The sequence below is a fragment of the Brachyistius frenatus genome, unplaced genomic scaffold, assembly GCF_029030835.1.
Source record: "Brachyistius frenatus isolate BFR_SWC_R1_liver_20210118 unplaced genomic scaffold, ASM2903083v1 Contig_1, whole genome shotgun sequence".
NCBI classification, from domain to species: Eukaryota; Metazoa; Chordata; class Actinopteri; family Embiotocidae; genus Brachyistius; species Brachyistius frenatus.
Genome location: NW_027210600.1, coordinates 9,834,882 through 9,858,241, shown reverse-complemented (window position 1 = coordinate 9,858,241; position 23,360 = coordinate 9,834,882). Strand labels below are relative to the sequence as shown.

At 41.8% G+C, this 23,360-nt stretch overlaps 3 protein-coding genes across 4 annotated transcripts; 1 reads left to right on the top strand and 2 right to left on the bottom strand.

Annotated features, from left to right (window-relative positions):
• Nucleotides 1-333: 333 nt before the first annotated feature.
• Nucleotides 334-3,202, bottom strand: LOC138615653 (GTPase IMAP family member 9-like). The gene is made up of 2 exons (XM_069689407.1): nt 3,052-3,202; nt 334-2,320 (listed from the first exon to the last, which is right to left on the bottom strand). Exons 1-2 carry the CDS (start codon nt 3,122-3,124, stop codon nt 1,350-1,352), a joined length of 1,044 nt encoding a protein of 347 aa, XP_069545508.1. The 5' UTR covers nt 3,125-3,202; the 3' UTR covers nt 334-1,349.
• Nucleotides 3,203-4,394: 1,192 nt separating this feature from the next.
• Nucleotides 4,395-12,429, top strand: yif1b (Yip1 interacting factor homolog B (S. cerevisiae)). 2 transcript variants are annotated; one of them, XM_069689428.1, is made up of 8 exons: nt 4,395-4,534; nt 5,976-6,078; nt 6,402-6,531; nt 6,723-6,827; nt 7,864-8,000; nt 9,028-9,183; nt 9,279-9,372; nt 11,095-12,429. In XM_069689428.1, the coding sequence occupies exons 1-8, from the start codon at nt 4,498-4,500 to the stop codon at nt 11,248-11,250; spliced, it is 918 nt and encodes a 305-aa protein (XP_069545529.1). In that variant the 5' UTR covers nt 4,395-4,497; the 3' UTR covers nt 11,251-12,429. The 2 variants fall into 2 exon arrangements, with proteins under 2 accessions (XP_069545529.1, XP_069545519.1); XM_069689418.1 differs by having other exon boundaries at nt 4,395-4,543.
• A 38-nt stretch (nt 12,430-12,467) lies between these two features.
• LOC138615678 (probable E3 ubiquitin-protein ligase HERC6) lies at nt 12,468-23,358 on the bottom strand. The gene is made up of 23 exons (XM_069689437.1): nt 23,129-23,358; nt 22,260-22,416; nt 22,097-22,173; nt 21,660-21,887; nt 21,286-21,377; nt 21,020-21,147; nt 20,698-20,852; nt 20,310-20,365; nt 20,104-20,189; nt 19,353-19,412; nt 19,143-19,239; nt 18,810-18,990; nt 18,317-18,468; nt 17,862-17,981; nt 17,634-17,732; nt 17,303-17,461; nt 16,734-16,874; nt 16,167-16,333; nt 15,743-15,809; nt 15,559-15,629; nt 13,981-14,164; nt 13,353-13,455; nt 12,468-13,217 (listed from the first exon to the last, which is right to left on the bottom strand). Exons 1-23 carry the CDS (start codon nt 23,343-23,345, stop codon nt 12,982-12,984), a joined length of 3,033 nt encoding a protein of 1,010 aa, XP_069545538.1. The 5' UTR covers nt 23,346-23,358; the 3' UTR covers nt 12,468-12,981.
• Nucleotides 23,359-23,360: the final 2 nt, after the last annotated feature.

The window sequence follows — 23,360 nt, the reverse complement described above, 5'->3', positions numbered from 1 at the left end:
TAGAACAATTACTACCGCATGAGAAAGCCCCTTAAAATAGTCCATGCTGTGTGCGTTGCAAGTAGGAGCGAGAAAATAGCATTGTGTGTGTGCCCTACATGTACATGTGAGTGTATGCAATGTGAGGCAGGGCTGTTTTATAGGGCAATGTGGCTCTTTAATGCAGTGCAGTCCATTTACACAGAGTTGGTCATATTCCCTGAGGGCCAGTGCGTCCAGCTGTCAGAGGAGAGAGTGAGATGCAAAGTCATTTGAAACAACACAAAGAGGCAAACTGTGGACAGATAGAGAGACGGGAAATTGACAATTTTATCATTTTATTTTTGTCACACAGATTGATTGAACCAATAGGCCTCCACAGTAAAAAAAAAAAGTAATTTGATGTTCTTGTATTTCATGTGTTTATGATGCCGGAAAACTGTCAGTCTGAGATAAATTTGCCGGCAGTGTTTCTGTGTGCTCACTTATTGTGTACAGTACAGTACACATTTACTTCACATCTGTCTAAAATGGATGGGAAAAAAAAAAAAAAAAATTGTTTGTCCTCGCAGCCACAAAGACACTTCTTAAAAATAAGGCTGTTACTTACTTCCCAAAGGCTTTACACACACAAGAACACACACACACACACATAATGGATGACCAATCAGAAGTGCCTGTTTGCCTTATTTTACTGGTCATGTTTTCTTTCTTTTTTTTTCCTGTATATTGCGACATCTAAAATATATACAAGCCAATCATTTTTAAATAAACACTACAGGTTGATGGTTACAGAACAAAAGCAATTCATACAAAAACTCTTCATGAGCTTCAAAATATTTAGGAAATTCTGAGAATATTGAATGTAGAATTTTTCTAAAGGATCGATTCTTTAAAGGTTTTAAATATACATTACTTAATTTTCTTAACAGAGCAAGCTGTAGATGCACAGACGCTGAACCCTTACTGATATGGCGAGTGTGTTACCAAACAGTTGCTTATGTTTACAGTTCATATATGATACCAATGCTATGAGCAGTAAGACAAAACCGAAGCAGTAAAATGTGTCCAAAAAAACAAAAAAAACAATTGGAGCTGAGGGAAACTGATGTTAAGCAGAGACTTGACGTTTGCTTCAGCCAAACCAGTTGTTCAACATTTCCACTGGGTCCACAAACGGTAGAACAGTAGAATTGGGACCTACTGGAAATGAAAGGGAAATACGATGTTTGCAGTCCATCCAATCAAGTTGGTCGATTCAGTGTAAAAGATGAGTTCCAGTTCTTCTCGTAAAGTTACAGTGCAGGTAGATCAGTGCTTTTCCGTTCTTTAGCACACCATGTAAATGCAGTACTTATATGTTATAGGTTTTATTGTATGGTGCATTTTTTTTTCAGAGCTTTCACCGCTGCTGGTGCCAAGACTCCCACTACCGCCCCGACAACTCCACCTACCACTGCCCCGATGCCCATGCAAAGTGGACCTCCAACAGCTGTTGCGGCCACCCCAATCAAAACGCCAGCTTCGGTTGCTGTCACGATCAGGCCAGTTTCAATAAATTTGTTTTTTTTCTCTGCCTTTTCTCTTGCTTTTCTTTCATACTGTTCGTCGAGCCAGTTTAGCTTCTCCTGCAGCAGTTCTCCTTGAAGTGCGGCCCTTAGTATTTCTTCTTCTCTGCCTTTCTGCTCAGCACTGACCTGCATAATCGCCTTCATTTGATCTTGGATCGCTCGCTCGGCCTCCTGGAACATACTGTTGGTGTAAAATGTTCCTCCGTTTGCTCGGACCATGCTTCTTATCTTTGCGAGCAGCTGAGGTACCTGCCTGCTGTCTGGGGCTGCATTACTGAAGACGTGATACCGCCAGTTACATTTTTCAATCAAATTGCTGAGTTTTTCACACTGACTAAAATAATCTTCAATTGTTCTAGATCGCAGCTGTTCACCATGAGTGAAGAGAACCAAAGAGTAAGCTGCGGCTTTGTCCCCGAACACCAGCTGCAGGAGCTCCACCGTTTTCTGTTCCTCCTTTGTGAATCGGTCCAGCTTGACCACAATCAGGAACACATGAGGACCAGGAGCGGAGAGTGAGATGCACTCTTTCAGTTTTCTGATCACCTCGTCTTGTTTGTACTTCGTGTCATAAATTCCTGGTGTGTCAATCACGGCAAGCCTGTACCCGTTCACCTTTCCTCTGGCCTTCTCGCACTCTGACGTCACAGAACATGGACTGGTGGATGACCTGAAAGCCTTTCGGTTCAGGATGGTGTTGGCAGATGCACTCTTCCCGTTTCCTGTCTTTCCAATCAAGATAATTCTAATTTCTTTATCTGGATTAAAACCTATAAAACAATGAGGAAAATGAATTCACTTGTGGATCGCTACATGGTGCTATTTTTATACACTACATAATTTAACTGCAGTTTTAATAATCAATACACAAGTTGGCTTCTGGAGATGAACAATATGTTTTACATAGCATCACCTTTAAACAGTTGAACAGACTTCATGCTGCCCACTTTGCTGCCACATAATACTATATGCAGTTGTTCATATATGCAGCAGTACTCCCCCAAACCCAGAAACAGACTGTGATGTGATATGAGGATGTGAGGATGTAAAGATAGAAGTTCAGGAAAACCGCTAACTTTGCCTTTCCAAAGTTGAAAAATACACTCTTTTCAAATTTGTATTGTTTTCACTGTAAGGAATTACCTGTATCAAAACAGCAATAATGTAGACAACTAGCATGCTGTTAAATAAAAGGTTTGAAAAAATAATAAGTATAATGTCTTATTAAAAATTTTAAATAGTATTTGAAAATCTGGATCTTTACATTCATAACTGAAAACTGTAGTAAATCATTAGACAGCACTGTAACCTTTTGTCATTTTGTTTTTAAGTTTTCAGTTAAATGTTTGAGTTTTAATTACTTTTCTAAATTGCAGGGCAAATGTATTCATCTCACAACCGGCGTTCACAGGATGAAATCAAAACGAAACACTCAAACATTAAAAATAGAACTATAGTTGGTTGAACAAAAGACATAAACAGGTGCAAAAGAGCCAATTACCTGTGCTCCGTCTCGCTACAGTCGCCAATCGTCTGGCACTTTTCTGGCTTTGCCTCGGATCACTGTGGGCCATGGCTTTACAGATTTTGAGTTCACATTCACGACTAAATCACGAGAGCAGTTCTAATTTATTTCAAATAAGCGAAGGACTATTTACCAATTGTTTAGCTGGGTACTTTCCAGCAACTTTGTTTAAACGTCAGCATTCAGGTTCGATCACATTCCATCAATTGTGTTTCTCAAGTCTGATGTTTACATGATAAGTGAAACAAAAAGTATGAGAGCATTACGTGACTGTGAAACTTTTTTCATTACTCAGGATGTCAGGATGATGACTGACATAACAATGTTTTTGGGAACTCCCCACATATTGAAGAAAACCCATATTAAACCGGGGGTCACCAACCGTTTTTCCTCTGAGAGATACTTTGACAAATTGTGCGTGCCCAAGAAGTTGTATCAAACATGGGTCAAGCGAAGGTTAGTCTGTCAACGTCTTTGCTGCCAATGCTATACGCCCAACAGGGGAAATTGTGAGTCATCACAAAGTCACAAGCAATACAAAATTCAGGAAAAACAACCGCAAAAAAACAAGGAAACACAGCTAAAGCAAAGACTGGAAAATATAGCTACTCAAAGTGAAGCTGGTGGAAGGTGATTCTCAGAATGCTTTTAGCCTTTTTTGCACTATGTGTCCTAAAATAAATATAGTATATGTATGATATAGTATGACTTCTTTTTCATATTTCCGATGACATGCTACAGTACGACATTTTTTTCGTATTTCCGACAATATATAGTATATATATAGTATGACTTTTTTTTTCATAATTCAGATGACATTCATATTTCCAACGAGTATGACTTTTTGGGGGATTTTTTTTTTAAAGACATACTATAGTATGACTTTTTTTTTTTTTTTTTTCGTATTTCCACCTCAGCAGTAAGGAATTGCAATGATATTTTTGGATGACATACGGCGGTATGACGTTTTTATAAAAAAAAATGTGACTGATTTGGGGAATTTTTGACGACATACGAACAGGTAGGAATACGCGGTGTGACGTTTTCATGAATTTTTGGACGACATACGTATGACGTATGAAAGCTGGGAAAGATAATGACAAGGAGATAACTGCTCTGAAGGTCTTACAATAAAAAAAATAAAAATTAAAAAATTAAAAACATCACGTCGTACATGTCGGTGAAACTTTAACCCCATCAGGACGGAGTCGTGTCGTCACCGAGGAGGGTTTTTTCGGCCGCCCCGGTCCTGCGTGGTTTCAACATCACGTGACGTCGTGACGTTTCACGTTGCCGGCTGAAGTCGGACGCACTTTCTAACCGTCATGCATCGCGTCAAATCAGCGCAGAGCGTGCTAAACCGGTACTAACTCCGTCTGAGTTCAGAGTTGGCAGCTGCCGGTACGATCAAGTCGTCCGAAAATGGATTATACTGCAACTCAAAGTGGGTCCAGACAGCGTAAGTTACGTACGTGACTTCCTCCATCACATGAATGTCGTTACGTGACGTGCTGCCAGCTGGGATCAGAAAGATGGTGCTAGCTCCTTTCAGCCGCTCGAGGCTAGCAGCTAAACGACGGGCACCAAAACCTCTTATTTGGAGGTCTGGACACTTTATTTGTTTCCTCCTCTGAGTCTGGAGGTTTTTGTTGTTGTTGTTGTTGTTGTTGTTGTTTGAAAGGTTTTGTAGATCATTTAAGGCGGCTTCAGTTGAAGCTACAGTTCAGTGTTTCACAGGCGGACTCGTTCCGCTCGTGTTTGTACATCCCGGGTTTGGTTGTTTCACTCCGCTGTCGGCAGGACGAGTTTGAGGGCGAGCATCGAGGTGACGTAAAGTCTGCCTCTTTAACAGAAATCATCACCAACAAAACGTAAACAAGCCGCCCTGAAGGACTCTGTGTGACGTAAAAACCCTCCAAACGGTCACGTGTTTGTGGCTCTCGAGGATGACGTCACCCGGTCACGTGATAAGCGTGTGACGATGTGATTGGTCCCTTGGAGGAGCTGAAGATCTCCTCCTCCTGCAGCGAAGACTTCAGAGTTTCTTCCGCGTCGCGTCACGTCACGTCACGTCACAGCTCCTCACAAAGAGTGAGATGAACCGTGTTGTCTGGTGCTGATGTCCACCTACGTCAAGACCGGTCCGACGAGATGAGGTGTCCTTGGCGACGCTGACACTGTTATTTCGCATTCAATTTCCATCGGGGGCCGCAAATAACAAAATTATTTTCATTGCCGATCTGTCTTTGTCAATTCTTTTCTCGATTCATTTATTTCCTGTTTGGTCTTTTTGAAATTTCAGAAAATGGCGAAAAATGTCAACTAGTTTTTCCTCAAAGCACAGTGCGGCCTAAGATGTCCCAATGGACAGTCTACAACCTGAAGTTATTCTGTTTATTTCCATGAAGGATTGAAAGAAGCAGAAATAATCCACATTTAAGAAGCTGAGATCAGATAATAACTAACTGATGAATTAAGTCATCTTTGCAGCTCTAAGGGTCATTAATGAACAGACTTCGAAGCATGCATTTCAAAGTGTTTAGTGGCTACAATATGCTGTCAAGCTCTTTAGAAAGTAAAGACGTTTAAAAAGAACATGACAAAAACAACACAAAAACGTGAAAATTAAATGTAATTTAATCTCAAAAACATTGGCAAATATCAGCTCGTACATAAAGCAACCAGCGTCCGTGATTGACTTTGGCTTAAAAGTATGAATTTGAATATGACTGGAACAACAGAAAGGTGGGAAGGAACGCATGCCGGTTTCTCTTGATTCTGCTTTAAATCTGTCTGCTTGCTTGCTTTACTAATACCGTCCGATTTAAGCAATTTGAAAAGTATAGATCCATTTCTCTGCTTGACACGCGTCCTTCCCTAAACTCCCTCTTTTCACACAGAGCCAAGCATGCGTCAGAGGAATAGCTCCATGGATGGTTCAGACGGCAGCCAGCTGTTTGAGGACACGAGCAGAGCTGGGCCTCCGTCACAGGCAGGATACAGGTGGGGCTCCTGCCAGCTGGGCTGCAAACAAAACCATTGAATCATGAACTTCTGACACGAAAGTGGTATTTTACAGCGTCAGCTCAATGTGAAGCACGATTCCAGACACACTCTTTGAGCCGGCAGTTTACAGTTTACCAACGACACGTTGCGAATATATTCCATGTTACGGCGTGTCGTGCGTTTTGTGTCCTGTCTCAGACCAAGGAAACACCCGTCTTTTAATTTCTGTTTCTCCAGCTCGCGTCTTTTACGTTGTAGGTCGATGATGATCAATCGTCATGTTCAGTCAGCTGATCCACTGTCTGGTGTCATGTTGACAGGAACCAGCAGGCCACCCTTCAAGCGGCGGGATTTGCGGGCCAGTCCCTCATCTCAGAACCCATGTCCAACCTGGCCATGGCCTACGGCAGCTCACTGGCCACCCAGGGGAGGGAAATGGTGGACAAGAACGTAAGACGGACTCACAAAGTTTTCTTTGAAATGATTCTGATTCACAAAAAGAGCTTCGATAACGTGCTCTGAAAAATCCCGCTGACATTTCCGCTCAGAGTAAAATCAGGCCGAACAGGAAGGCCCAAGTCAAATGATTGCGCACGTTGACGAGGTAACATACCCCATCTGTGTGCTTTTGGTTGTTTCAGCTGGACAGATTCATCCCTATTTCCAAGCTGAAATACTACTTTGCCGTGGACACGGTGTATGTTGGGAAGAAGCTGGGCCTTCTAGTTTTTCCCTACATGCACGAGGTAGGTCTGCTTACACCTGCTAAATGTAAATCACTCCGTTAGGCCTGTCACACTTTGCAGAAGTAGAGGTGAAGAAGAGAATATTTCTTCGTCGGCCTCTGTGGTTTTCCATAAATGGGCCTGGTTGAGACAGTCTGAACCAGTTATCCAGGCAATACAGAACGTTTTTTTTTTTTTTTTTTTTTAGCATTCAGAAATACCCTTCTGCATGTGTCCTGCATATTCTCACTTCAACAGGAGATTCTTTACGTTGTTTAATCCACATGATCACATAGAGGTTGCGTCTGTTCTACATGCACACAAAAGTTAGCTTTGGCGTACCACAAAGTTTGGTGGTAGGTCCGATACTTTTCACTTTATACCGATACGGGTATAGACTAAGGTGATATTGGAAGGAACAAAAAACGCATATATTTCCATTGTTATGCAGATGACACCCAGTTATATGTGTATATGAAGCCTAATGAAGGAAATCAGTTTGTGAAACATGTCTAGAAGACGTATAAGACCGTTCATTTTCTACTCCTAAATTCAGACGAGAGAAATCATTTCTGCAATAATTTAGTTAACCTCGATGAGATGGCCTTGGAGTCGACTCCGATAAGAACATATTCCTTCAAATCACACACAAAGCAAGTCTCTATCACTGCCTTCTTTCATCGACACAATATTAATAAACAAAGGGGAAGTTTCTTTCATCCCAGTTGTCTCGTATGTGGGAATTGTAAACATTTTTGGGCTTCCTCTTTATAATGTTGAAAGGTTCTGTTGTAACCACGTTAAGTGCCTTGAAGTAACTTGTGTTGTGATTCGGCTCTGTATAAAGGAATTTGAATTTGGTCTTGGCAGAAGTCCTCTGGTTATCTGTTTTGAGTTGAAAGTCACCTGATAAAATATTTTATATATAAAATGTGTGTGTGTGTGTGTGTGTGTGTGTGTGTGTGTGTGTGTGTGTGTGTGTGTGTGTGTGTGTGTGTGTGTGTGTGTGTGTGTGTGTGTGTGTGTGTGTGTGTGTGTGTGTGTGTGTGTTTTGTAGAACTGGGAGGTGAGCTACCAGCAGGACACTCCTGTGGCTCCGCGCTTTGATGTGAACGCTCCTGATCTTTACATCCCTGCCATGGGCTTCATCACATACGTGCTGGTGGCTGGACTGGCCCTCGGCACACAGAACAGGTACACACACACACACACACACACACACACACACACACACACACACACACACACACACACACACACACACACACACACACACACAGTGTTGTTATCAGAGTGACACATGTTTGGAAGAGATGTGGTAATCTAAGGCTTTGTGATCATTAGAGTATTCATCTAAGCAGCGCTTATTAACATTGAGCAGATTTCTTTGTAGACCTGTTTTTTGTTTTTTTTGTTTTTTTTATGTCTTTCTGTTTTGGCAACTTCATTTGGTGGAGAAACACGAGCGGCACGGATCTGTTCCAAAACCAGCTGACAAACCATCTCCATATAAGGAGAAACAAAAACAAAAGTCCTTAGATGGATGTTCCACCTCTGTGTGGTAAAAGCTTCATACCTCCCATCCGAGCTTTGTTTGGGCTTCGTCTGCCACGTACTTTTACAGATGTCCTAAATTTAAAACCTATACATTTTAGCAGCTGCAGGATTTACAAAAAAAATAAAAAATTTTTAATTAAATTGCCTCCTAAAGACACTTTGACGAGACCAACAGGGCCACAGAAGGGAAGTACCAGGAATATACGACATCAAATTGTACTTACTTTTGGACAGAAACTGGATGGACGAGTGGCACAAACGAATACGTTTCTGGTCCGTTTCATTGCGTGTAGATGTCTCGGTGTAATTTGAATTGAAATCTATGTACATATATTAGAGAAAACAAAGTACTTTTATAGCTGAATAATTGTAGAGAACGAGAGATAATCTTAATTGACTCACTTTTTCTGTATATAGGACTTGTGTGCGTGTGGATTGAAGCTGTTCATAAGTTTGTGTATGTGTGTGAATTGCCATATTTTAATATGTTTGAAATAGTCACGTATAATTAGGCAAAAAAAAACGGGGATAAATTTATTTTTTTTTTAAAACCCATCAGCAGCTTGATAGTAAGTAAATGATTTACCAGCTCACACTGATGACAGAAAAGTGTCCACAGTTTCTAGCTTTGTAGAGACTCTTCATGCTCCGCTTCCCCCCTCAGGTTTTCCCCAGAGCTGCTGGGAGTTCAGGCCAGCTCAGCGCTGGTGTGGTTGATCATGGAGGTCCTGGCCGTCCTCCTGTCGCTCTACCTCGTCACTGTAAACACAGACCTCACCACTATAGACCTGCTGGCTTTTTCTGGCTACAAATACGTCGGGTACGTAGCCGTCTCGCAGTATGTCGCCGTTTGCACCTTGCGTGTCCCGTGAGCGTCAAACCAGACGTGCGTCCCTCTTCCTTCTCCCTCTGCAGCATGATTGTCGGCGTGGTAGCGGGCCTTTTGTTTGGGAGGCTAGCGTATTATCTCTCTCTGCTGTGGTGCTGCGCTGCCATCTTTGTCTTCATGGTGAGTAAAAATGTTGCTCATTGATTTTTTTTTTTTTTTTTTTTTATGTGCAGATTTCATTTCTACAAATAATCGAAGACACTTATTGGCTCTTCTCATTCTCAAAGTCGTCTTTGACCCACTGTGCATGCACACTGGCCCCGGGACAAAATCTCACAGGGTTTCATAAACCTAACTTGACCTAATTGGGTCGCTTTGTTTTGTTTATGTCTTTGCATATTCTTTTAAAGACGGAACACATCTCTTTTTGTATTCATACATTTAAAGGGACCTTTTCAAAGACGTGAAATATTCTGATTTAAAAGCCTAATAGTTAGGTGTAATATAACGTCGACGCCAAAAACCTACAACTCCCTCCTCGTCGAAAAAGATTCTATGAATATGAAAATGTTGTTCATTTTAAAAGCTTTAATTGCTAAACACAAGATCGGTCTCCTTTTACTGAAAAGTTCAGCGTCAGTGAAATTGAACCAGCGGTTTCGGTTTTAAGTTGCACAGGCTTACAAATAGGCTCCAAACTAGCTGTGATCAGAGCCCAACTAATTTATCGGTCGGCAAACAGTCGTCGGTAGCCACACCACGATGGGCTCATGAACCGGGGCCCATGTGGCTACCGACGACTGATGTGGATGATGTGTTGTAGTTTTACTTTAAAAGAATACGTTTCATAATTCTCCAAATTCTGACAAGATTTTTTTTTTTTTTTTATAAGAACAGGTACTTTCAATGAAATACTTTTGATATTCACGAACAGTAAATATCAGATACTTTTAAGACCTACTCAAGGAATTTTCTAAGAAGTGTCTTTCACTTTTACCAAAGTTATTTCATGCCAAGGTTATTGCAGGAGGAAATATTGAGTGGAAAAAAAAAAAAAAAAAAACATCTACGATAGCTGTGCTAGCATATCCAAAGGTGGAAAAAAAAAACCGGTGTCAACCTGTTGACCGTAGAGCTTGTGTTTAACAAGTTTGCCATGTGCAACTTGTAGGAATCAGAAGGCCCAAAGGGAGGCGGAGCGCACGGAGTTTGCGCCTGTGCGGTGTCTATGTGGGCCAGGTGGCGTGCACTTTGCTGTGAACCCTGGAGAGGAGGGGGGGGGGGGGTGGAGAAAAGAAGAAAAAAAGCTGAGTCAGCATTCTTGAGCCGGGTGGCAGAGTGGAAAAATCCCAAGGGAGTCATGACGGATCGCATTTCTGCTGGCTCGGCAGGAAATGACCAGATACGAGCGCGCCACCTGCGCGTGGTGAACAAAGGGGGAAATGTTTTCATGCCAACGAAAAAGGAAGATCGAAGTAAAAGGAGGTGCCCTGAAAAGTATAAATAGAGTGAGCCGTGGAAAGTTTGGGAGTGGGAATGTTTGTTTGAAACCCCCCCCCCCTCCCCCCGCCCCGCCCCGCCCCCTGTCATTTTATTGGTGTTTTTGTACGATAAGGTGTTTCACATCAGACCCTGGAAGACCTCAATGCCTTGTTTCTGAGTCGTCATACATATATATATATATATATATATATATATCTATATATATATATATATATATATGTGTGTGTGTGTGTGTATATATATATATGAAAGATATATATATATACACATGCTGCAAGACGATTACGTCACTGGCAATGTAATTATACCAAAAAAAAAAACACAAAAAAACCCATACATAGCACGTATGTGGCTTTCATGTGCGCTTCAGTTACTGATGAAAGATGATCTTCTCCTCAGATCCGCACTCTGCGTCTGAAGTTGTTATCCGAGGCGGCGGCGGAGGGGAGGCTGGTGAGAGGAGCCAGAAACCAGCTGAGGATGTACCTCACCATGTCTATAGCAGCAGCGCAGCCCATCTTCATGTACTGGCTCACCTACCACCTCATCAGGTAGAAGCGACAACACGACGCCAACAACAACAACAACAACAACAAAAAAACTCCCTCCACACACATATCAGAGAAGCTGGACTTGGACAAAACGTAAAGACCCCCCCCCCCCCCCCTCCTATGTTCGCGTGAGGGCACAACAAACACGCGCTGCAAGACGATTACGAGAGGACGCGAGGCACTGCTGCCTTCTCTCTCCCAGCACAGAAAACGTCATTAGTGGGCAGAGCAAGTGGCTTTAAGTTTTCTTTTTTTTTTTCTATACTGTATAATTACTTGTTAATTATGTTTTTTTTTTTTAGAAATATTTAAGTATGTATGTATGTATGTATGTGTTATTGCGGACGTCGCTCCGGTCTGATATTTCTCGTCAGAAAGAAAAGCACATTAACCTCACAAACCGTCCACTTGTTATAAACAAAGAACTGGAATGACCTTTTTTTTTTATATACTCTCATCCAGATGTTTGCGTCACGGGTGAGAAACGTGTGGGAGAAAAAAAAAAAAAAAAAAAATACCCATTCTGTCACCCGTTGGCTGTGGGAACAAAGGGTCGTCTATAAATGTGGGTGTAAAGCCACCTTTTTATCTTTTTTGTACGCGCGAGCTTTGCTGCCCGACACCTCTCGAACAGAAAGATCGGCTCCAAGGAACAATGACATTAAAGCGAAGAAAGGGAAAACGGTGCGACGGGTTGTTTTTGTGAAAACCGTTTCAGCCTTCTTGGGATGCTCGAGATCATTTAACAACCGAACCGCTTTTCTTGTGCTTTTTAACGTGGTTGCGAATCTTCCGGTGGTCACCATCAAAACGTCAAAGTCTGCGGTTTCCACGCAGCCGACGTTCATTCTTGTTTCAAACCGCCGAAGGACTCACATTCACTTCAATTATTTCCAGAAATTCAACAAAATCCAGGACTTTTGTCTCCCTCGAACTCATTTTTTTTTTTATTGATTGTCGACGAGCTATTGTCTCGGTTAACCGAGGTGCCGCTACGATCTGTTTTTGAAAAGTACTCATTTTCTCATTTCAGGACTAATTCTACGTACACGCACCAGGTAAACTAAACACGTTTTCATGATTAATCCAGAAACTGATCCCGGCTCGAGTGTCAAAGAACGCAGATTCATTTGAAATGATATGACGACTGGTAAATAAAAGTGCGACTGACGGAGCTCCTGAAGTGCGAGTTGTTGTGTGTTCTTAAAAAAATAGGCTTCGTTGTTGTTGTTGTTTTTTTTCAGATGTGGATTTATTTTAATGACGGAACTTTTGCAGATAAATTTGCTGAGGACAAAACGTGCAAACATTTGGTATCTCCAGGCTGCGCGCGCGCACACACACACACACACACACACACACACACACACACACACTACTTCACTGCAGCATAAGAACGGACAACAAAAAGCTGCGAAAAACATTTTCAAACAAGATTTTAACATTTTAAAGTGCAGGTGGCCGTCCGCCATTAGAAAGAGGACATAAACAAATACAGGAAGATTTACACTCTTAGCCGCTGTGTGTTATTACTCCGTTTTCAAACGACTAACCGGCACAACATTCGGCCGCCGGTCTACTGGTTTAACACAAGTACACCTGTTTCCTGCATCGCTAAGGATTAAAGGTAACTCATTTTAGTGTGCAATTTACATTTCAAAGAAAAGAAAGAAAAAAAAAAATCACTGCGAGATTTATTTATTTATTATTATTTTTTTTAAAGAACTTTGCTACTTCAAGCTGGAGTGTGAAATTCCATGCGGAAGCCTCTTTTGTGATTAATAGCCTGGAGAAGCCTGGACCGCATCGTCCTGTCCACGGGGTATCTGCGGTAGACGGGCAGCTGCAGCAGACAGTGGCAGGTGAGCGATTCCGGCAAATGGAGCTCGTTGGAATTGGGCAAGACGGCGACTCTCATCCTGACGGCCTCCATTCCCATGAAGGGGACGCGGTCGCAGCCTGTGAGGAACACTGAGAGCAAAAAAGGGGGGGGGAGAAAATTTGTAAGATACAAAAAAGAACAAATTTTTTTTTTTTTTTTTTTGAGTAAGTCTGGAACTGACGGAGATGCTCGCGTGACAGGCCGCAATCGACGCTCATACTTACGAAGGAATTTTTTCTTTTCCTCTGCCGTCAGTCTCTCAAACACCTCCCAAAAGGTAACGATGTTTGGATGCCCGGCGTGGTAATCTCCTTCGTAAACCGTGTTCTGTTTGGAAGAAAAAAATTCAATTGAAATCGACAGATTATTAAGCAGAAATGTATAAAAAGTTTTCTGGATTCAAGTGTCCCGCTGGTACTTTTATGTATTTTTTACCCCAGTGTTTACGAATGATTGACACGCAGTTGTGCGAAGCAACCGAGTGCTTTATTTAAAGTACCGTTTTCATGCGCCACAGCTCGGGGGAGTGGGAGGGTGAGGGGGGGGGTATTGTATCACTATATTTATATACTTGTTACTTTTCAAATTCAAATTTGACACAAAAACGGATCAAATAAAACACTTAAAACACCGTTAAAAGGTTGAACTATTAATTGTTCTGTTTATGCCAAATTTGAAGAAATTCCATCACGGCGCTTTTGAGATATCGCATTTACAAGAATAGAGTTAAGTTAAAATGACATTTTGAATACCTCGGGTTTAAAATGAGTGGGAATATAAATCTCAGTTCTGCAGTTCCGACTCCCCTTAAAGATGAAAAACATCAAACGCCTCCTGTGGTTTTCAGCGCACCTGCTTAAACACCTCCCAGTTGTAGTTGTCTTGGCCCACCATCACTCCTTGCAGCTCCTCCGGCTGGAAGAACTCCACAATGTCGATGTCGCACACTTTGAAGAACCCTCTTTTGAACTCGCCGAACACCCTCTCCACCGATTTGTTGAAGACGTGGTCGACGAACGCAGCCACGAACTCGCTCCTGTTTAGAAACGAATCATTGAGAAAACATGGCCGCGAGCGTCGTGTCCGAGCGAGTCGAGAAGCACGTGGCAGTGAACGTCGCGACGGTGTCGACCGGTTGTCCCGGAGCAGATTCGGCCCGCGAACCTTGGGCTCCCCGGGGTGACGGCCCCACACGCTCGCACCCGCAGCGGAGACGCGCGATTTCACAACCATCTCCCGCAGGGGTGTCAAAACATACGGCCCGCGGGCCGGATCCGGCCCGCCGGGGGGTCCAGCTCGGCCCGCCGGGTGACTTTGCTAAGTGTGAAAATTACAGAAAGACGTAAATTGCATCTCTATGAGAATATGGAGGTTTACGAGTACAAACGTTTTGTTATTTTTGTTTTTAATCGATCCAGTAATTGCTTCAAAAACAGCGTAAATGGGCTGATGTCTGAGTTTTTGGTCTTTATGTTTCTAGTTTATTGTAGAAAGACCTTAAAGTAGGGTTTAGCATCCAAAAAAACCTTCACCAACGATTTAAACAAAGAGAAATATTGTCGTTATTATGCTATGATTTTACTGGTCTGGCCCACTTGAGATCAAAGTGGGCAGTATGTGGCCCCTTAACTAAAATGAGTTTGACACCCCTGATCTAGTGGCTTTAACAGATGACGTGTGCAAAAAAAAAAAAAAAAAAGGGGTTGTTCGGGGATAAAATTATGAAACAAAATCACATATCATTCTGTTGATGGTCAGGTGTATTGTCAAATATTTTGGTGAAGTTTAAACAAACGTTTGGGGAAATAGAAACGGTTTTGCATTTGAATAAAGACGCGGAGTTGGAGATGTTCATTGATTTGGAGACGCTTCCAAAAAGTCCAAACGTTGTTGATCAAATTTCTGAGAAATTCATTCGGACGACGTCAACGTGTATCGTCGAATATTTTTGAGCTTGTGCACACAGTGCATATTACAAGATGTTTAATATCGCCGCGTGCTCGCCGTTTGACCAAACGTAACCCCTTTGAAAAACATGCGATACCCAGTATCCAAAGAATGTGTCTTTTTTTTTTTTAGTATTTGAATGAATATTTGTGGCCATATAGACATATATATATATATAGCGATGCCGCTTGGACCTCTAATTATCCAAGTAGTTTCAACTGACATCCCGAAATTGAGCTGCTACAGGTCAGTCATATGACTCTGTAATTCCAGGAGTAAACACCCCGAATGTGTAATGACAGGAAAGTATGCGGGCAGCGGCAGAGCCACCAGTAAAGGGATATTGCGGTTACGCACTTTAAAGTTTCCGACGCCAGATGGCGGCAAAAGCACATCGTTGATGTGTCCGTTGACAGCGCGCACAAATGAAATGACACAAAGTTGGGAGCGCTTGTTCCACTTACTGATCCTGTTTGAACACACCTGTTTGACCCTGTGACGGGTTTTCCGGGTTCGTTGGGATCGAGCTCCACTTCCTCGCCTCCCCAGGTCACCTGCAGCGGGTCATTAGTGCGTTGAGACTGGGACGTGGCACCGACACGTGAAGGCATTCGAGGCAGAAGAAGAAAACCCAGCGATGGTGCAGACGAGGCTTCGGTAAACTCACGTTGAAAGTGGTCTCCAGCCTTGTGACTTCATCAGGAGCGTAGTCCATCAACATGCACCTCCAAGACCTAAAGACACAGCAAACACGGCTTAAGATGAATAAATCACGATCTGCACGTCCCCCTGCGAAGTGTCTCAAATCAAGACTGCGTAACTTTGTTTGCGATACAGAATGTACTGCCATCGACATTATTTGAAGTCTATTAAGAGGTTAAACCGCACGGGATATAAACGTAGAGCTAAATAACGCCCATCGGTAACGCAAACATTTCCTCCTTTTTTTTCTTTTGATGAAAACAGAGTTTCTGTTTTTTATCGTTTTGTATTTTTAAACATTGTATTTGTGCGTAATTAGATGCAGCTTTCCTACTTAATAAAACTGCGTGCAATAGAAAGCGGTTATGCACTTTCAAAATGGGTCTTACTCTGCCATGACGGGTTCAAACTCCATCATGTCGTCCAGCGAGGGTTTGATGCTGAGCAGCTTCTTGAAGAGAGCGCGTGGGAACGGCAGGTAGACAATGTTGTGGTTGTAAAGAGCCAGGCCACACAGAATGCCAAACAGGAAGTAAATGTTCTCCTGCACTGCGGGCTGTTTGGTTGGTGAATAAAAAAGCTGTTAGAATTCAGTAATAATAAAAAAAATAATAATAAAAAAATGGCGGTAATATGTGTTGCATATCTTGAAGACAATTTACATCTTCAGCTTGTTTGAGTAAAAGTGCCAAACTTGGGGAATGAAAGCTTCTGACATTTTAGTTGTAAGTTTTCTGAAGCGTATTTACTTTTTTCTTAACATTTAATAGCGGTGTTTAAAAAAAATTTAAAAAAAAAATCAAGCTCACTTGCTTATTATATTCATAGGGATTTCTTTAGCATTTAAAATACTCACTGTAAGGGCTTTGGTCCCCAAAAAAAATTAAAAAAAAATGAGCATGTGCAAAATCTTAATACACACAATACAACACTTCTCTTTAAGTCACTGGTCTTACCCGAGGAGGGAACCAGACCAGAGTCTTGCTTTCGTTGTCGATGAACATTTCCGATTTGGGATTGATCAGCTCATCAAACATATGGAGGAAAAAGTCCCGTTTGTTGACATCCATCACCTTCCTGTTGTCCACAAACTGCACCTAGGATAGAAGAAATAATACTTTTGAAAATACCGAACAAAAACTAAATTGAACGCGATGTTCATTTTGTGCCAGAAACGCGGACTTATTCTGGCAGCAGCTGCTAAAATCAACAGGCCAAGTGTTCCAACTTTAGTCAGTAAATTTGACATTTATCTAATTCTCATTAGAGTAACATCGCTGGCATTCATCTGGGTACTAATGTCATTATATTTCATGTTGACTTCTCTAGTTTTACTCTTTCATTTTGAATGAAATTCCATTTTGCTTAAAGCTTCAAACTTTGTGGAAGCACAGAGCTATATGTCCGGAGTATCCCTTTAATTACCATGGAGGGAAACACTGAGAAGACAAAAGCTACAAAAGTTTTTTTGTTGTTGTTGTTTTTTTTTTTACAACAGCTGGCAAAGTTTGAATGTTACTTTTACCAAAAGCTCCCTTTGGAAGGCAGAGTGGTCGGCTGCACTGAGCTGCCTGAAGGCGTCCTCGACCAGGTGAGTTCGTCTCAGAGTCAGCTGGAAGACCGGGGCAGGAGTGGAGTCCGGGGGATCCACCAAAGACATTTCATGGGCAATTCGGTGCGTTTCCTGGAATCACAAAACTTATGAGGAATCCTCTTACAAGACTAATTACAGATGCTGTTGGATATTTTATTTAAATAAATGCTTAATTTAAGAAACATCTGCAGGTAGATTGTGCAGCTTCATCAATACAGTAAAATGTTTATAAAAGATGAAATTCTTAAAAAAAATACTGTACCTTCGTCATCTTGGCAAAGACGTTAAATATTGCCACCTTGCAAACCAGCGTGAAAACGAATGGGTAGCGGCAGAAGATGGCAGGTGTGGCCTCATTATCCTTAAAAGAAAATAAGAATTTACCAAGAAACAATTTCAGCAATAAGCCGTTAAACAAATTTAACTCTATTAAGCACCGGTGGACAGGTTGTTTCTTTAATATTGTGGCGACTGTACGGCCTGTTTTTACCTCCAAGTTAGAAAACTCCTTCCAAAGACTGAAGTCCATGTTTGGTTGCACAGCCCCATTGATTTCCTCTACGTAAAAGGTGCTCAGTGGGACTTTGTAGGACTTTCCGGCTTTGTTTGCCTATAAACAAATACAACATACATTATATTTAAAAAAAAATAATAACAGAAAAAGTCAGACACAATATTCAAATTTAGGAATGTCTGCAGAAGTGCAGTCGCCACTTTGCCTTCAGTATATGATGACGGTCAGACACTGCAGTTCCAAGACATGACTATAAACTCTTTTTACTTGTGATTGGCAATAGTCATAAATAGTCTGATTTTTACAAGTGACTACTTAATTCAGAAAAAAAAAAAAACCCGGATAATAATTAGTCATAATTAGTAATTTGACCCAAAATTCAGACAGGCAGTAAACCCACTGATCATCAAAATAAAACACGCAGCACTGACTTTGTAGAGAAGCTTGAGGGCATCCAGCAAGAACCTGACTCCTGGGTTGTGCGTTGCCAAGAGGCCATTTTTTAGCAAGAAGACCAGGGCCTTCTTGAAGACCATGATGTGCTTCATCAGTAAAGAGGCTGACAGCGAAGACCACCAGCTTCCTGCAGAACAAAAACACTCAAACAATACACTAACACTGCATTGAGCATTTAGTGAGAGAGGATCTCACATTTTTCAAAGTAACTAAAAAGCAGCATCTGTATATTTTTTTTATAATGAACATATTTGGTTTAAGATTTGACCATAAATATTACTTGAAAATAAGCTTTTAAATAAAGCAAAACATTCAGAAATAATATTATATTGCAAAGCTACGCAGCGAATTAAATCTAAATTTGCAATGCCTGGCTATACTGACACGAAGCTCCAAGATTACAAGCCTCCCCAACGCTGCGACAAAAAGCCTTTGGCCCCCCCCCCAAAAAAAAATCAAGTTGTTTACTTAGTGTTGTGAGAGTCTTGTCATTGAGATGCGCTGTAACCATCGCCAGACCCAAAACCCCGTGCATGACGCTAGAGTCCTCTTGCAGAATCGGGCACGTCAGCAGAATCAGGAGGATCTCCGGAGATTTTAAGACAGTTTTTGAAGCGAAGAGCAACTCAATCATGCAATCCAGGTTTACCTGCATGAGGAGAGGAGATCTGTGAGACCACATGGGAATGTTTGCACATGCGGCTGAAATGTTAGTGAGTGGTTACTGCACCAAATGTAAGCAGTCAATTTAGGTCTCACTTATAATGTGCATAATGAATGCATTTAAAGGATGTTCTTAACTGATTGTTTGATCCATGGTATTGCCAACAGCTGGTCAAAAACTCGGCTGGAAGCCTCGAGGTCCACAGTTAAGGTACCCGCTTCCAGTGGAGGCCCTCTGATATCAAAGGCAGAGTGTTGCAACAAAGAAGTGAGCAGCAGTGTCCACCTTTTAATTCTTAAGCTTTGTTTCCGATACTGTAAAAAGCCGACGGGAAGAAAAGGACTTACGTGGGTTTTGTGAAACTTGCAACAAGACTTGAACTGGTCATGAACATTGATCTGATTTCCCTGTTGCACAAAGGGAGAAGAATATGGAAAGAAATATGTCAATAGAAACATTTAAAACATTTAAAGTACATAAATATTCATAATTGTGCCCCGGAAGTGCGCAAAAGCTTCGTGTCGCACTAAGTGATGCAGTTGTATGGTGAAGCAACAGACGATACCAATATGATCAATATGATCTTATATGAAGGGCCATACTGTCTGTGTGTGTGTGTGTGTGCGTGTGCGTGTGTGTGTGTGTGTGTGTATATCTGAATGAAAATAATATAAATGTATATACAATTATAATAATAATAATATATATATACAATTATATAAATTGAGCCATTCAAATAAAACATGTAAACGTTTGATAAGGAGGAGACCGGTTGCTGGAGATTGGAAAGTTAGAAAAATGAATATGAACACCCGAAACCCCGTTTCCAAAGAAGTTGGGACGCTGTGTTGGGACGGGTTTACAGGATTGTCAAATAATTGCATTCTGTTTTTATTTAATTTTACACAGCATCCCAACTTCTTTGGAAACGGGGTTGTAACGGATTCAAATTCAGTTTTAAGTGTTATATATTTCTGCCATAGAAAGGATTGGGAGTGACTTATAAACAACGCAGTTATAGCGCATGTGTTTAATATGAGTCATATTTAATATGCACAGAAACATAATTACAAAAATTCCAGAGCCATGACAAATTACCTTCTCGCCTCCATGTTACCATGTGTCAATGTCAGCCATTTTTGTATTTTTGTGTCATCAAGGCGCCCAGTTATCTGTCTGTGATCCTGGTTTTTAAAAGAAAGGACTTAGAAGTTAAAAGGCAGCCATAGAAGCTTCTTTTTTGTATTTCTTTTTCTGTGAACATCTGTAAAAAAAAACTAAGGTTTGAATTAGTTATATATTACCTGTGCAGGTGAAGAGTACATGAAGTTTGTATTCCATCCAGCTGATATTTTCAAGTCTGCTCAAACAAATAAAAGCTGATTTCACTTCACACCACATGATCTTCTTTTACAAATAAAAATCCTAAAATATTAAGTCAACTGGCAACATTTCAGTTTGACTTGAATCTGAGGAAGTGCCAAAGAATAAGGGCCACGTTTAACTCAAAGTTTCATGTAATGCTCTTTGGCAGCACGTTATTACTGAGGAAAGGCTTCATTATTCATTCACGTATCTCCCGGAATAATTTAGCTTTGGTTTAAGGGGAGAAATGTGAACATCATCACATACGCCTTATTAAAATCGAACAGATCTAACAAATCTAACTGCCCAGAGCCGGTGCATACATACCACTGGGTATGGCGGCTAGAGTATCAGCGGTCCATGGAAGCTGAACCAGAACCGGATTCAGACTGTCATCTGACTGTCCAGTTCCAATTTGACCTTTGGCTCCGTTGCCAAAAGCCCACAAGCTGCCAGAGGTGCTCAGAACCAGAGTGTGATGCCTGTGAAACAATAACCAGTTATGGATTTAATAAAAGACTTGATATTTCACAAGTATTTAAATACGTTTTTCTAGTTTGAGCTTTTCCATCCGACTATGAATGTGATCTCAGGACTGTAACGCGCCCAAAATTAAATACATCTTTCTTAAAATAATCCTAGTTATTACCTGCCACATGCAATCTGGGAGGCGGGTCCGTCAAGACCGTCGACCAGTTTGGGCATCACTTCATGAGCGGAGGAGTTGTGACCGAGCTGACCGTGGCTTCCCTCTCCAAAAGTGAAAACTTTACCATCCTGGAAATCCCAAAATTACATGATGACACCTCACACCAATTATCTGCACAGTGTGATAAGTCATCTTTGGGGGGGAAGTAAATCAGAGGATTTCGTTACATTCATTCCAACGCGGCTGAGAACCAGCGAAGTTTGTACCTTTGTTAACACGGCAGAGTGTGACTCTCCACAGCTGATCAAGGAGACACCCAGAGGCCTGAGGGCAGGTACCACACAGATGTTGAACCTGCCTGTTAAAAGACGACCGGAAATGAAATCATTAAATACAATTTAGTGTAATTCATAATATGGTTTAGTGTGAGGTTAGTGCCTCTCAGGTCTCGCATTTGACCTTGCATTACACACAATTCTGAAAAATAAGACAACACCTGCCCCTGTTCTGAAGTCATCTCCAGAATAACTGCCTGTAGTAGTTGGTGATGTCAGGAATATATCATGTGTTTACAGATACTCTGCTTCTCACTAAATATGAACAAACTAGTGCGTGACAGGGTGAGGACAAATTATCGTACCGTTGTTGTCGACCCTGTTGAGCCCCAGCTGGCCCCATTTATTGGCCCCACAGCAGTACACCAGGCCTGAGAGGGTGAGGAACAGAGTGTGGGTCCCGCCGGCGGAAATCCTGGTCACTGCTACGCCGGTCAGAGAGGCCACCAGCACAGGTTCGTACTGCAGTGACACCTCCTTCCCCAGGCCCAGCTGACCGTGACTGTTTAAACCCCACGAGAAGACATCTCCACCTGGAAAACGATAAATAAAGTGAAAAAGTAAAGTAAAATGAATAGCTGACAATAAGAAATGAATTTAGTGATAATTAGCTTTTTTTTATTATTATTATTTTTTTTATTCAACATAGAATGTTTTATTCAATTTTACAAGCCGTGAAACGGAAGCTGCCTCCGCTCATTATAAACACACCAAGCCGTCATCAGTGTGTTCATGGTCTTACCTTCAGTCAACGCCAGAGAGTGGGAGTTTCCACAAGCAACTTGAACTATTGGTATGGACAGTGGAATCGGCACCCGACTGCATGAGACAAGAGATAATTAAAACGTTGGACATGTAACCACCGTCCACTGACTTCCAGTGAAGTGTCTGACTGAGTGTCTTGCCTTGCTCTCCGACTTCTGGACTGTAGACCCAGGGAATCCCCGAGCTGTCCATCCTCTCCTGCTCCCCAAGAGAACACCTGTCCAGATGCACACAGAGCCAGACAGTGGTCCTGACCGCAAGCCATCGCCACCACATCACCCAGACCCTCCACCCGACCTGACCGAGGATACCAGACAACACGTGTTAAGAGAGTTAACTGGGATGTCAGGTGGAAGATGCATGTCTAAACACTAATAACTTCCAGATGATAAAACCTTTGGTGGATGTCAGTCTGACAGACAAACGCAAAAGGAAAACCCGACATATCATAAAAAGCTGTTACCTAAAAGCAGCACATACCTTCACTTAGTACGCACTCTCTTTACTAACATAATGAATCCGGGACTATTTCACATTGTAAAACGTTATGAACACCTTCTATTGCTGTATTCATCTATTGACATTTTTTTTTTTTATTATTTCGACGTATATTTTGCAGTTCGTCAAAACTATATATCAAAAGTAAGAAACACAATCATATTCCAGACTATGAATGCAACACTACATGCTGAATACACAGCTGTCCCACTTGCACGTGTAACTCCGCGTGAACTATTATGATGGGCGTTGTTTGGAGTTACAGGGGTGAAACGAAACAGAAACCTAACTCTGACAAAAGCAGCCTGATACGCGTACGAGGGGTGAGTCATTATTTTTTCGATGGCTGCAACTGATTCGTTAGGCTATTAGGCAGAGAAACACAATCAAGGCAGTCCTTAAAGTGAGAAAGAAGTAGGAAAACTCAGAAAAGACCAACTTCGTAGGACAATTACACGGTTTCTTACGTATTTCAGTTGTTGCCTACAAATAAATCATCTTCATTACTCACCTGGTATCCTTCCATTTGTATTTTTCTTTCGTCCGAGTTGTCCCTGTGAATTGTGTCCACATGAAAAAACGGCTCCCTCAGCATTGAGGAATAAAGTGTGCTGGTCCCCGCAGCAGATGTCGGTGATGACCCCGGGGACAGTCCAGGACGCGGGGGTGAGTGCTGCCCGTGGACCGAACTGTCCACTGGAGCTGTCTCCCCAACAGAACAGATGCATGTCTTCACGCAATGT